The sequence below is a fragment of the Bison bison genome, unplaced genomic scaffold (assembly GCF_000754665.1).
Source record: "Bison bison bison isolate TAMUID 2011002044 unplaced genomic scaffold, Bison_UMD1.0 scf7180017864289, whole genome shotgun sequence".
NCBI classification, from domain to species: domain Eukaryota; kingdom Metazoa; phylum Chordata; class Mammalia; order Artiodactyla; family Bovidae; genus Bison; species Bison bison.
Window position 1 is genome coordinate 16,479,572 of NW_011494861.1, and position 15,458 is coordinate 16,495,029.

General features: G+C 44.9%; 1 protein-coding gene across 1 annotated transcript in view; it reads left to right on the forward strand.

The window, feature by feature from the left end:
- The first annotated feature begins 3,499 nt into the window (after positions 1 to 3,499).
- TNN (tenascin N) overlaps positions 3,500 to 15,458 on the forward strand; it is a 72,568-nt gene continuing 60,609 nt past the window's right edge. Inside the window, exons 1-2 of the mRNA XM_010850097.1 lie at positions 3,500 to 3,565; positions 15,149 to 15,455. Of these exons, the coding sequence (XP_010848399.1) occupies positions 15,184 to 15,455 (272 nt within the window). The 5' untranslated portion in view covers positions 3,500 to 3,565; positions 15,149 to 15,183. The remainder of the gene's footprint in view (positions 3,566 to 15,148; positions 15,456 to 15,458) is intronic.

Consider the following 15,458-nt stretch of genomic DNA (forward strand, 5'->3'; position numbering starts at 1 on the left):
ACTTTTGTTGGCAAATTAATGTCTCTGCTTTTTAATATGCTGTCTAGGTTGGTCATAGCTTTTCTTCCAAGGAGCAAGCGTCTTTTAATTTCATGGTTGCAGTCACCATCTTCAGTGATTTTGGAGTTTAAAAAAATAAACTCTCCAAATGTATGAGCAAAGACAGCATACCCATAATATAGCTCACTTAGGTTCCTTCTTTATGACGCATAATTCCTTAATTATCCATTTGTGAAATAAGAACAAACATTAAAAAATGTTGCCATTCTCTTCTCCAGTGGGCCATAGTTTGTCAGAACTCTCCACCATGACCTGTCTGTCTTGGGAGGCCCTACAAGGCATGGCTCATAATTTCATTGAGTTAGACAAGGCTGTGGTCCATAAATTTAAATATATGGTGTGAAGTGAAAGTCACCCAATCACATTTGACTCTTTGCGACTCCATGGTCTATACGGTCCACAGAATTCTCCAAGCCAGAATACTGGAGTGGGTAGCCTTTCCCTTCTCCAGGAGATCTTCCCAACCCAGGGATCAAACATTGTAGGCGGATTCTTTACCAGCTGAACCACAAGGAAAGTCCCAATAAAGATTTTAAAATATTAAAAAAAAAAAAAAAAGAATTTAAAATCTACCATGGAGTCCCAACCTGAAGGCCATGCAGTGCTGCTCAAGGAACAGAAAGCTTTGGAAACTGATTTACTTGTCTGTAAGTTATGGCCCATCCCTGGCTGTGATGATTTCTTCCTAGGGTTTTCTATCTCTCTCTGTTTATGTTCTTAGTGGGATGTCAATAAATCACTTTTCTATCAATAAATTAACAGAGAAATGTAGAATCCTGTGGAACGCTCTCAGTTCTAAGAAGCAAAATCCTGACTCAAGAAAGTGCTGAAGTAGAAAACTTGTGTGCTAAGTTGCATCTTGCTCTTTGCAACCCCACGGACTATAGCCCCCCAGGCTTCTCTGTCCATGGGATTTTCCAGGCAAGAATACTGGAGTGGGTTGCCGTTTCCTTCTCCAGAGGATCTTCCTGACTCAGGGACTGAACCAGTGTCTCTTGCATCTCTTGCATTGGCAGGTGGGTTCTTTACCCACTGAACCACCTGGGAGCCTAAAGAAAAACTTGAGGGGCAATTAATTCAGCAGCTTAGCAATGTCATTAAAAATCCCAGATTCCTGCTATCTTTCTGCTTGGCCATCTCTGAAAGATTTTCTTTGTCTTTGGCTAAGACTCCCTACATTTGGTTGCAAGGTATCTGACACAGTCTCAGGCTTTATATAAAGATGGGACAATGTTTATTTCCTCTCTGAGTCATTTATTTTTTTTTTTAGTTAGGACCTTCCCCTGAAGCCTCATCAGTAGCCTCTCCTTACAACTCACTGATCCCTAAAGCATTGCATGTTCTTGTCTGAACCAGTCAGTAGTAAGGACTGTGGAATTACCCTGGTTAGTTTAGATAAATCAGAACCCGCTTCCTCGAGCATGGAATGGGCCTATACACCCCTGAAGCCCAAAATCAGGAGAAGGCAAGTGGCTATTTAAGTAAAATTGGGGTTCTCATGGGCAAGAGGAAGGGCAAGGGGGTTGGGGAGGCAGACAAAACAGTGCCTTCCACCATTCATTAGGCCTGGATAGGTTTGGGGAATTTGCTTTGTCCTTGGGCATCTCAAGGAATAAATCTGTCATGCTGGAAAATTTTAAGTAATGCATTATGTACTTGGCAATACCATAGGTAGTGAGGGGAAAAGAAGAAAACTAAGTCCTTATTCTCCAGGAGCTCTTATTGAAATTAATGAGCCTCTGCATAAACACATAGAGAAGTCAACCAGCACTATGGATCTCAAAATGAGGGCTACTGAGAAGAAATCCTGTAACATGAATGGCAATGGAAGTCACCTTTCTTAGAGAGTTAAATAAAATCAGCTCCAACCTCCATCTGACAATCTGTGGGAAACCCCGCCCCTGCTCCCATGACTGATTCTGTCCATCCTGTCATGGACAGGGTGAAAGTGCTTATGGCTTGTGGTTAGGGTCTTAGGTCTGGTTCTGGATTCTTGCTTTCTCTGAACTCCATTGCTCTATGTCTTACATCTTGTGACAGTTTCCTTCTCTTTGTGCAGCGTGGATCCCATGTGGGACCTGACTCCTCTCCTTTGATTGTTTTTCCCTCCCTCTTCAGGCTAGTCAAAAATACACACACACACACACACACACACACACACACACACACACACGCATATTGTTTTTCAGGTTCTTTTCCATTACAAGGTTATTACAAGATTTTGAATACAGTTCCTGTGCTATGTAGTAGGTCCTTGTTGTTTATCTATTTTATAAATAGTTGCCTGTATCTGTTAATCACAAATTCCTAATTTATCCCTTCCTCCCTCCCCTGAAGCCAACAGTTATTGAACCACCATTGTATCCCTGGGATTAGTCAAAATTCTTTACATGTATCAACTCATTTACTCTTCACCATAATCACATTATTCTTGTTTAGAGATAAATAAGCAGAGGCAGGAAGAGGTTAAGTCAAAGTTCATCTGCCAGTAGCAGACACAAGCTTCAGATACACTCAGTCTGGCTCTGGGCACACCTTCACACTTCTGAGAGCAGCTCCCTGATCCCACATCTCTTCTGTCCTCTTCCTTCTCCTGCTCTCTCTCCAACAACATTTGATGACTATGGAGCTGAACTAAAACATGTGGGCTCGTTGCATTATGTTGTAGATATGTGCTCCAGAATCCACCTCAAGCAGGGCAGGAGAGGGGTGGAGGGTAGGGCTGTGACCTATTGGAACAGCTGGTTCATAGAAAGGGTAAAGGCCTGGCCATCCGATGGCAAAAGGGGAAGGGTAGATGAAAGGGCACCACTGTGCCTTCCTGGTGATGGGGCTTTTCAGTGCTGGTGAGCGGGAGGCCTCTGGGAAGGGCTGGGGGTCAGAATGGGCTGGGAAGTGGACCCTCTGGGTCTGCTATTGCTCTCAGGTGTCCTCAGAAACCCACCACTCCCAGCTGTGAGTCAATGGAGGGAGAGGGGGAGGGAGTCACAGAGGTTCTGTCCCTGAGGTCTCCACTTGTTTCTTTCTATGCTTGACGTCTTCTCCTATTTTAAAAATGGTAGGCAATAAATCCCAGCGTGCCTGAAACAGCAAAAAAAGAGAGACTCGCTGAATGCACTTTCAAACCCTGAGACCCTGCTCTTGGCCAGGAGACATGCAAACTCTTTTAATAACCTTATTCTGGACCTACTTAAATGGAAACAGCCTCCAGTATTTTTAGCTGCTGTGTAACTGAAGTAAAAACAAAGAGGGGAAATTTTGTATATATTTTTTCCTTTCCTGGTTAGAATAAGAAAGACTTGTTCATTATCTCTTAACTGAGTTTTTGCTGGGAAGAGAAGGGAACACCCAAGAGTCCCTCTTGGCTCCTCCCCTGGCCTGGATGGGATTTAAACCCAGAGAGAACAGCTGAGGGAATTAGAGAACGAGCACCAAGGTCTGCAGCCCCAGAGGCCCGGCTTCCAGGTAGCAGAAGTATTGGAAGTGGTACCCCACAGCATCCAAGGTAAGAGCACCAATCTCTGAAGATTCTACCTGTAGGGGGAGGGTGGTGGCCAGGTGTGAATGAATTCATGGGCTTCACTTCCAGATCCTGAATATCCAGGCAGAGTAATTGGTCTCCTGTCAACTCCATGAGGTGATATTTATTTCCAGTTAGGAAATACTATTTCCTAATAATATTTCCCAGGACCTGAGTAACATGTTCCTAACCAATGGTATACTTGATTCCCCAACTGAGCTAAGCACAATATTCTTACCTGGCCAGATACAGTCTGTATTGTAGGGAAATTTCCACATGGAATAATAGATTTTTATATTAATGTTTCTTTTAAGTCTAGCAGGTTCTCATCTCTATTTTTTTGTTGGCTTTACAATGTCAAAGACTTCTCTGTTTTTGTAATTTATCTGCTATATTTCACTTTTAAAAATTCTAAAATGGAGCTTTCATTTTAGTTGTGATCAGGAAACTATTATAACTTTTTTCTTTTCTGGATTTTGTATATTCCAATAAAGATGATGTTTGTGAATGAACCTGAAGAGCTTTGAAGTTTATTCAAATATTTAATTTGATCAGTTTTGATTCTTATTGTAAGAGGACAATGTCTTTTCTCAAAATCTTAATGCTATTACCCATAATGCCACAAAGGAAACATTTTGAAACTGTTCAAGGAATAATGTTGTGGGTTAGTTTTGGGAGATGTTTTCATTTACGTATCTATTTATCTATTTTTATGTTTGGGAGAGAGCTAAGAGAAGGAGAGAGAAAGAATGAGTGAGAACAAACACTTAAAAGCACAAAACTGAGTTGCCTATATAAGCATTAAGAAAAAAACAAGTCCTAGCATAAAAATGAGAAACTGCCCAAATCTGGACATAGGTTAACCACAGTGCCCAAAGTCCACTGGTTCTTGGAGAAGCTGAAGTATTACTAAGCTATCGGGTGACACCTGCTCAGCCAAGACTATAGATTGGTGGCTGGCTGAGCACAGAGACTACATGGAAAAAACTCAGTGTTTTTTGGCATTTGGACATTTGTTGGAGACTCAGAATCAAGGCGAGAGTGTTGGGAGAAGGAACTTAGGAAGGAATAAAGAGTACTAGCATCAGTATTATTTTCCCAGGGAGGAGGGAAAAAACCACCTGACATTCTTTGATGCAATTCTGAATCCTGCTATGTCCCCAAGTTTGTGGGCTGTAGTTGACTCCTGGAAGACAGAAAATAGGACAGCATGACTTGAAATCATCTTGTGGCTTCTGGTTTCCATCCCAGTCCTTGTCTGTGGTTTGAAATGAAGGGTAGACTGAGGTCTGTTCCCAAGAAGATGCCAGAGGAAATCGTGCCCAGACCCAGTGGAAACTCTTGTCCACCCAGTGCTCATTCCAGAGCCTTGGCTCCTATAAGGTCTGGATACAGACATGAGATCATGGTTGAGGTTCTGTAGCAGTATCTGGAGTCACCAGAATGCGAGCCGATGAAGCTGAGATCTCAGATCTGAGATTTCAGGGGCTTTTCTGGGTTTCAGCACAGTAGACTCACTGTTAATGACAACCAGCCACCATCTGAATATGTGCTGTTGGTCTCAAAGAGAGATCCAGTGAGTGTGGGTGGAGCAGTGCAAATCCTTGGAAATTAACAAGGAAAGGCCTCTCCTCTTTGATAGAAGGCTGGAGCTTTCAAGTTATTTCAATATGTGGAAAACCACATGCTAAACTAAAGAAAGGAATTGCAACTTTTTCATGACGTGTCTCTCTTCCTTATCATTCAGCTGCAAGTATAGTTTCTCATCAGACGCCCTCAGGGCCATAGGGAATAAGGTTAATTTTGTATAAGGTAATATTTAGTCATTCTGGAGCCTGGGTGTTTGGTTTGATGTGGTTCGAGGTCTCTGAATTTTTGCCCTTGTGCCCATTTTGTCTTCTCCTCATGCATGAGCCTGTGCGTTCCCTTGAAAGCAAAATGAAGGTCTTTTTTTGTGTGTGTGACCTTCCTGGGGGATAAACAAATATCTTTACTGGAGCTTCTAAACATTCTTAGTATAGAGGCTGGCACATAATAAGTGCTTAGAAAATGGTAGCCACTTTCTCATCACCCATGTGAGTCTTTGCAGGGTGGATTAAGATTCAGTTGATAGAGACTTCCCTGGTGGTCCAGAGTTTAAGAATCTGCCTTGTAACGCGCAAGACCTAGCTTCAATCCCTGGTTAGGGAACTAAGATTCCACATGCCTTGGGGCAACTAAGTCTGTGTGCCACAACTCCTGAGCCTATGCACCGCAGTGAAAGATTTATGATGTAATGAATATCTTGAGTGCCCTAAGACCTGATGCAATCAAGTAAAAAAAAAAATGTTAAAGAGAGATTCAGTTGATAGAACAAAATAATCACACGAGCAATCTAAGAAAAAGTGATTGAGTGCTGAGGCTGGGTCAGGAATGCCATCCTTTATCTTTTCCAGCCTATGGCACATAGGCAGACTTGATAGAGTTCTTTGTGAGAAGGGGTATTGCATGGCAGTGTGAGATCTTCACAAGGATTTCTTGGCCACTCACTGGGTGTATTCCACTGAACTAGCAGAGTGGTTGAGTTGAGGGAACTGAGGTCTGAAATGTGACCGTATTAAGCCTTATCACATAAAATCAATTTTTCATCCTCACTCACAACTTGCTGACTCATGTCCTATGGAGAATGGCTGTGCAGAGTTCAACATCACAAAGACTAGAAATGAAAGTGCTCATATACACTTGGTTTGTCTAAAGAGTGACCCAGGTGGAAACAGTATGACCTTGGGCATCATTTGTTGTTGTTTAGTTGCTAAGTCATGTCTGACTCTTTTGCAACCCCATGGATCTCAGTCCACCAAGCTCCTCTGTCCATGGCATTTCCCAGGCAAGAATACTGAAGTGTCTTGTCATTTTCTTCTCTAGGGGATCTTCCTGACCCAGGAAGTGAACCCACGTCTCCTGCTTTGGCAGGAGAATTCTTTACGACTGAGCCACCAGGGAAGGCCTTGTGTATCATAGGTGTTTGCAACCTGCAGGAGAAAAAGATACAAAGGTGAAACTCCTCACGTAAGGTTTCCAGGCCACGGTGAGTTGAGCCACGGCAAGTACTCAGTTGCATGAGAACTTGTTCTCCTAGACTGAATGTTTGACTTAAAAGACCCTCGAGTCACTCAGGGTCTTTAGAGTTAAAAGACCCTGAGTTAACAGATCACTGGTGAATATGCCAGAGGGAGTTTGGGAGAGGAGTAGATTTTCCAGGGAACTTTTGTGACATCGCGACATCCCTAGCTACCCACCTCCTTCACTTTCCTTCCTAGCTCAGTGATGTTCACCCTTTCATTTGGGGACAGAATATCTTTTGAAGTGATTCCACCCTGAAATCCAAGATAATACAGCTTTTCTAAAACCCAAAGCAGTGCTCTTATTTGCTGTGGTTAACTGTAAGGGCAAGATGAGGTAATAAGGGAACCAGAGAAAGCCCTAAATTTAAATAGATCTGTAATGGTAGCTAAGAAATTGGCCACTACTCTCTTTGATCTAAGTAGTATATTTTATTCCTGCCCTTCTTTGGAGAAAATGAAGTGACATAAAGACCACCAGCCCTAGGATTGGAGAGGACTATCTGGGATTACAGTCCATCCTTCTCCTCTGGCCAAAGACTTGGTTGATAATTACCCCTACAGACAGACGTCTTGGTGTGCTTTGTGTCTCCTAGGAAGAGAGCTTTCCAGCCTCTCAAGATAACTGACCAGAATTTAACCTCTTTATGGGACAAACAATAATTTCTCTTTCCAGGGGTTTATCTTTGGTACTGCTCAGAAAAAGTTTGTGTTTAACTGAGCACTCGGTATGCCTTGGGCTTCCTTTATTTTGGAGAATCCCTCTCTGAAACATTTCAGGAAGGCGGACATTTGGTCTCTTTTTCACATGTAGTAATCTTATCGGATTTTTTCCATTTGATGCAATAATTATAGCAGAGAAATGAAGAACAAGGATATGGGGAGTGGACAGACCTGGTCTTGATCCCAGCTTGGGATATATTCCTTAGCTCAGATGGTAAAGAATCCACCTACAATGCAGGAGACCTGGGTTCAATTTCTGGGTTGGGAAGATCCCCTGGAGAAGGAAATGGCAACCCACTCCAGTCTTCTTGCCTGGGAAATCCCATGGACAGAGGAGCCTGGTGGACTTCAGTCCACGGTGTCGCTAAAGAGTCAGACACGACTGAGCGACTAATACACTTGCTTCTTATTAGCTGTGTGTCCTTAGGCAACTTACTTAACCTCTCTGAGCACCTGTAACAAAAAATGACATCAATTGACTACCAGGATTTTGAGGATTAAATGAGAATCCTGTCTCATTATTAAGCATGTGACACAGTACCCATCATCTAATAAACACACAAGCAAAAACACACCAGCAGAAACCCAGTGGCTATTCTTATTTACACAAAATATTATTTTGGCCAGGACTGTGGTTTAAGGCTGTGAATATGGAGAAATTCAACAGTCACGGCCACTGTCATCCCTGAGCTTACAGGGATGTCTCAGGTAGGAACGCACATATAGATCGGGGAGCTCTCAGTGTTTAGTTGGAAATGAAAGCCACAGGGGTAGATGTGGCTGCCAAAAGAGAATGAAATAAAGCATAAATGTAGAGCCCAGTGACATCAGTTCAGCCTCAGGGCTGAACTAGGGGGAACATCCATCCAGTTCATCGTCAGCAGGATACACCTCAAAGAACCTTTCTCAGAACAGCAATAGGAGGCAGCATTTGTCCTGAGTTTTAATGCACACGGCTCCTATTTCTCCCCATCATCCACCGCCCCTCCTGAAGTCAGAATTAAATAAAGGTTCAGTCAATGAGGGGCTTCCCAGCTGGCACTAGTGGTAACAAACCTCCTGCCAATGCAGAAGATGCAAGAGATTCGGGTTCGATCCTTGGGTTGGGACAGATTTCCCCTGGAGCCACTCCAGTATTCTTGCCTGGAGAATCCCCATGGACAGAGGAGCCTGGTGGGCGACAGTCCATAGATTTGCAAAGACATGACTGAAGTGACTTAGCATGCACCACATGCACGTCAGTCAATGAAACTGATCCTCGAGGACGCCTGGTTTCCTGCGTGCGTTTTCCCGGCGCTCCTACAGCCTTTGCCAATATATTCCTACAGCAGTTACTCTTCTCTCCACGGAAAACTGTTCCCCATAGGATAATCATCCCCATTCAGAAACTTGCCCTGCATTTTTCCGGGTGACGTGTACTGCCCTCGCTGTCTCCTCCCTGTCCTCACAGAGCTCTGTCTGTGGTCACCGTTCATAAAAGAGTGGGTGAAGTCATCCCCTTCTTCCCCTGAGCCCCCTGCCACGTGTCGGAGAGAGAGCCAGAAGGCATCTCCTCCCGCCCATTACCCTTGACAGAAGAGCTAGGTTGAGGACTCCGCCATTCTCATCATCTTTCGAGAAATACCCCTGCCTAGGAAAATCTGCTGAAACGGCAATGGCAACCCACTCCAGTACTCTTGCCTGGAAAATCCCATGGATGGAGGGGCCTGGTGGGCTGCAGTTCTTGGGGTCACACAGAGTTGGACACAACTGAAGTGACTTAGCAGCAGCAGCAGCAGCAGGAAAATCTGACCTCAACGTGTGGCATCCAAGAGGCTGTAATTAGCAAGGACATCTTGTTACAACTTGGAGGGATGGGTGACAGTGAACACTCCTACAAGGGCTTCTGGGATTTCCCCTATTCCAGGCTTCAAAGACAAACATGGAGAGACTGGGTGGGCTATGCCCAGTCCTGCTGAGGTTTATGACAAGAGTCCATGGATTTTTTTGCGTTTGTTCAGAACTTCTTCAGAAAACCATCTGCACTCCATTTATATTTTGGAGAATAGCAAGCCATGGGCTGGGGGTAGGGGGGTAGTTGGATAACAGCAGTGGGCAGAGAGGTCTGAAGCCTGCCTTTTTAGCTCTATTTTTGCCTGGGAAGCGGAGATTTGACAGTGGAAACTGGTGTGCAGCCTGTACCTAGAAAGTGCTTTTTCAGATCCATCTGTGTGGTAACTGGTGATGGCAGAGCGCCCAGAAGTTAATGGCTCAGTTAGTGGACACTGTGCTCCTGGGTTCCAGTCTACGATCTTGCAGTTTCCTTGCACAATCAGGGGGCACATTGCTTGTTGGCTCTGAGCCTCAGTTTCCATCCTAGGGAAGTAAGCAGAGAATGTGTGTGTGACTGATTTATCACTCAGCTGAACTTTGGAAGACAGTAACGATGAAATACGGTCATTTTTATCCTACACCTACCTTCCAAATCACTCTACTGGTGCTCCTCACCTTCTCCATCTTCTGACAAAGATCTCCAGCAGATTCCAGAGCTCTGTTGGTCATTTCGGGGTTTGGAAGAGAACCCCTTTTGTGAAAGGCAGGTCCATTCCCATATCAGAGTCTCGGTCTCCCACCCAAGCTGCAGCTTTTCTTTTCACTCAGTTTAGGGTGATGTTGGAATCCAAAGATGAGTGAGCGGGTGGGAGCGGGGGGGTCACATTTGGCCTGGTAAGTTGCTTTCCTTCTTCCATCTCCCCCACTCCAACTAGCACATTGCTCACTGAGGCAGGGTCGGGGGTCAGAAGAGAAGGTAAAAGGCATTTCGTTAAGCAAGGGCTGTTATAGTTCCCTCTGGTTATCAGATGCCTTGTTAAGGCAGCTGCTCCCAGAGCTGGTTCCACCTGCCCCCTCTTTTCTTCAGACCATCCCCATTCTACCCTCTGAGCACCTCCTCTGGTAGTTCGCCCCCTGGAGTGAGCTGTGGCGGGTGCATCTCAACTCTGGCCCCAGATGCGTCATTTTTGTGGCATGAACTTCACCTGTGGAAGGACTTACATACCTTGTCTCCCCAAACTCTGGGGTGCAAGCCCTCCCACTGTGGCTTCCCTCTAATGTCTGCTATGCAGCCTGTTCCAAGAAAACTCCCATCTCTGAATTCCTCCAGGCAAGGGGCAGGTACTGTATTCATCTCTTATTCACCCCAAATTCTCCACCCCCAGAAACTCTCCAGTTGTACAGCGTTCTCTAAAATGTTTGGGGACTTATTAACCAACTGTCTAAATCAGCTGATGACAAGAAATGTCTTACTGACCATTCCATTACCTCTGCAAGCTGTTGGGTCCAGTTCCTGGAATGTAATAAGTGATCAGAAGAGGTGTGCTATTACTATTATCAATAATACATGCTTTGGATAATATTAATAGAAAGAGCCAAGATGGAGTGAGTGTGGCAAAGGGGTAACATGAAGAAGAGCTTTCCTTTGGGGCTGTTCTGGTTAGTTCACAATGGTGGCACAATCTTTGGGTACAACATATAGGACATTTGTTCAAAGGAGGGGATTGCATAGAAATGATATATACTGAACTCATCCGTTATTTGTATCAGAATGTCGCATCAATGAAGCAGCACAGGCTTGCAATCAGATACACCTAAATGAGAATCCTGTCTGTTTGCCTACTGGTTGAGCAGCTCCTGGTAAGTGAGCTTACTTTCAACACCTGGTTCTTCACTCAGGGTAAGGAGAATAACACCAATCTTACATGAGGATTAATGCATCTGGTCAACGCCTTGCACGTAGCAGCAACTTGACAAATAACATTTACTGTTGTAATGTTCTTATTTTTTAAATAACAATTCTGCCAGGGTCCTTCAGCATTTATTTCCTCCACTTTCTGATACGAAATAAATGGTGACTATTAAGAATTAAAGATTTTATACAGTATTAGAATTTGGCTTAATGACTAGGGAATTTCCTTTTTCTCTGCCCAGAAGTAGTCTGCCCAGGTCAATTCTTTTGATCGTGTTCCTCTGATTTCAACTATTGATGTGGAGGAGAGGCAGTATCAGATGAGGACACATGGGGGTTTCTAGGATTCTAGCAGCTTCCCTAGTGGCTCAGGGCTTCCCTGGTGGCTCAGACAGTAAAGAATCTGCCTGCAATGTGGGAGACCTGGGTTCGATCCCTGGATCAGGAAGATCCCCTGGAGAAGGAAATGGCAACCCGCTCCAGTATTCTTGCCTGGAGAATCCCATGGACAGAGGAGCCTGGCAGGCTACAGTCCATGGGGTTATAAAGAGTTGGAGACGACTGAGTGACTAACACTTTCATTAGCAGTATTCTAGTTCTTTTTTAAAAATTTTTAATCGACAACAATATTACAGTAGTTTCAGGTGTACAGTGTAGTAATTTTATATTTCATCGGTTACACCTCATATGAAGTTATAAAATAGTGACTATATTTCCTCTGCTGTACATTATATCCTTGTAACATTTATTTTATACCTAGTAGTATGTACCTCTTAATCCACTTCACTTCATTTGCCTCTCTCCCACCTCATTCCTCTTTGATAACCACTAATTTTCTCTATCTGTGAGTCTGTTTCTCTTTCATTTATTCATTTATTTTTAAGATTCCACATATTAGTGAAGACATAGAGTATTTATTTTTCTCTGTTTGACATTTCACTAAGCATAATATCTTCCAGGTCCACGGTATTCTAGTTCTTAATTTGGATGGTGGTTCCACAACTGTTGCCTTTAAAACAGTTCATTGTGTGTGTGTTCAGTCGCTAACTCATGTCTGACTCTTTGCAACCACAAGGACTGTAGCTTGTCAGGCTCCTCTGTCCATAGTATTCTCCAGGCAAGAATACTGGAGTGGGTTGCCATTTCCTCCTCCAGGAGATCTTCCCAACCCAGGGATCAAACCTGTGTCTCCTGCATTGGCAGGTGGATTCTTTACCACTGAGCCACTGGGAAGCCCATAACAGTTCATTCAGTTCAGTTCAGTTCAGTTCAGTCACTCAGTCGTATCTGACTCTTTGTGACCCCCTGAATCGCAGCACGCCAGGCCTCCCTGTCCATCACCAACTCCCAGAGTTCATTCAGACTCACAACCATTGAGTCAGTGATGCCATCCAGCCATCTCATCCTCTGTTGTCCCCTTCTCCAACTATTCAATTTATGTTGTATATTCTTTTCAATATCACCCTTCCCAATAAAAGAGATAAGAGAAAAAAGGAAGTCATACTGAGTAGCTGATTAAAAATAAAACCTCAAAATAATTATTGAGGCCTTACTATGTGCTTGGCAGGGCTTTCAGGTGTCTCATGGGGTAAAGAATCCCCCTGCTACTGAGGAGATGTGGGTTCCGTCTCTAGGTCTAGAAGATCCCCTGGAGGAGGGAATGACAACCCACTCCAGTATTCTTGCCTGGGAAACCCTATGGACAGGGGAGCCTGGTGGACTATAGTCCATAGTGATAGCTTATGGTGAATGATGTCGGATTCAAGATCTCTGAAGAAGATTTAGCTTCGGGACCAGGGACCGGGCTTGATCACGCAAGACCTTTTGTGTAGTAGAGTTTTATTAAAGTATAACAAGGGACAGAGAAAGCTTCTGACATAGACATCAGAAGGGGGATGGAGACTGCCCCACTTGCTAGTCTTAGCAAGTGAGCTATATACTTTTTAACTGGTTATTACAATAAATCAAAAGAATGTCTCAAGGTTGTAAAGGTCTTATTAGATCCACTCCCACAATATACATTTTAAGATGACAGGATTAGCCAGAAGGTTCTCAAGAAGGAGACACATGTCCTCAAGCAGGATACATTGTTATATACAGAATTTAAGGAAAAACATATCCTTCAGCAAGATGAATTCTTTTGTTGTGGAATCATCAGTTCTGCGCTTAAAGAAAAAAAGTTTGTCCTTTTCTCCTCCTCGAGAACTCCAGACCCCTTTCTCCTCCTTGGGGACCCCCAGACTTCTTATCAGCCTACCTAGGAATCGGCTCTCTCAGTAGGGTCATGGAGAGTCAGACACAGCTGAAGTGCCCGAGCATGCACACATGTGCCTGGCATGGTGCTAAGTGCCTTCCACATACAATGCAGTCAAGCAGCCACTGTTATTCCCACTTGACAACTGAGGAGGCTAACACTCAGTTGGTGATGGACAGGGAAGTCTGGCGTGCTGCAGTCCCTAGGGTCGCAAAGAGTCAGACGTGACTGAGCGACTGAACTGAACTGAACTCGCAGGGATAGACACCTAGGACCCACTCCATTTGTCCTTTCAGTACATAGGAGCTGCCTCGCACACAGAGAGGCAGACCCTGAGTTTGCCTGGGACATAGCCACCGGGAAAGGACTAGGCTTCCTGACTTCTCCCGTCTCTAGTACAAATGCTTGTGAGTCTTGAGTTGGTCACAGGAGTCCATTGTCAGGAGGCAGCTCTGCAGACTGGTTTCTGGATGACAGCTTGACTGAGAGATGTACTGGTTGGTGACTGAGCACCTGTGAGTCAATGTGAGGTACAAACCAGGTCCTTGGCATCTGCCCTGACTCGGCTTGTTAGTGATCAAGAATGTGCCATCCCAGATGGGGGCCAGGGGTCCCAGGAGAGATGGGGTCCTCCTGCACACAGATGGTGCCAGAGGTCTACACCTTCTGTGGGCGGCAGAGGTGGAACCTAACAGCCAGCTCTGGTCCAGGTGGCTTGACTTACTAATCACCTGAGCACCAGAGGAGTTGGAGGCTGACTGAACCCCTCAGCATGTGGGGCTCTGTGCTCCTGTCTTGGGGGCGGTCCCTGAGAGGACTTGGCTCTGGGTCCTGGCCTTAAAAGGCTTAGGCTTGTGTGGATACAGGTTGCATCCAAGAGTAATTACAAGACAAGAATCACTGCTAAGAGATGCTCAGAGGGACACATACTCTGCTCTGAATGTTCTGCAGAAGGAGAGCTAATTTCCAGCTGAGGTGAGGGAGGGGGTGTGAGAGAAGACTTTGTGGAGAAGTTATTTTTGATTAGAAATTCTGCTCTTTTGCTCACTTGTGGGCAGAGGTGGTGAGTGGGACACTCGCCTGAGTGGCTGAGAACAGGTTCTGCCCTTTCTGGCCGTGGTACCCAGGTCAACACTATCCCATGAACCTCTGCCTCCTCATCTTCATGAGGCAGCATGATGTCTCTATATCAGAATGGACTCTGGTGTCAGATTTCTCAGGTTCACATTCTGCCACTCTCAGCCATGTGTGCCTGTGGGCAAGTCATTTGAGGTAGCTGGGCCTCAGTTTTCCTATCTCTAAAATGGGGATAACCATATATTCCATGAAGGGTTGTTGTGACGATTGAATGAAATAATAAATGTAGAATGTTTAGAATAGTGCCTGGCACACAACTTGTGTTCCACATACAGCTACAATTGTTAGTGTTGTCAGGATAGATTAGGGTGAGCAAAGCTTGGCACAAAGTATGCCCTGACTTCAAGAAGTTGTTCTTGTTATTATTAAAGTGCAGGTGAAATACAGAATTAGAAATGAAGAGGAGGGCCTCCCAGGGAGTAGGAACAGTGTCAGGAAAGTAGGAGGCAGGAATGTGCAATGTATGAAGGAGGAACAAAAAAATAATCTAATTCGAGCCGTCAGGAGATAAAGGATGAATTTTTTTTGCTGGTTTCTCAGCTTCCCGTGGACCCTGAGAATCCATTAAAAAGGCCAATTTCCATCAGCAGATGTCCCTGGCTTTCTTTTGCATGTTCTTCTGGATGCAGGCTTCCAGGAGCATCAGTTCCCAGTCTCCCCAAGGATGGGTCTCCAGGGGAGGTTCTGCTTCCCCCTGGTGCTCCTGCTGGGCTCTGTGCTCTTGGTGACCTCGGCCCCAGCCACTCTCGAGTCTTCTGGATGCAGCGAGAAGGAGCAACAGGTTACCGTCAGCCACACCTACAAGATCGACGTGCCCAAGTCTGCCTTGGTCCAGGTGGAGGCTGACCCCCAGCCCCTTCGTGGTGATGGAACCTCGCTCCTGGCCCCAGAGGAGACCGAGGAACAGAATATCGTCTTCAGGCACAACATCCGCCTGAG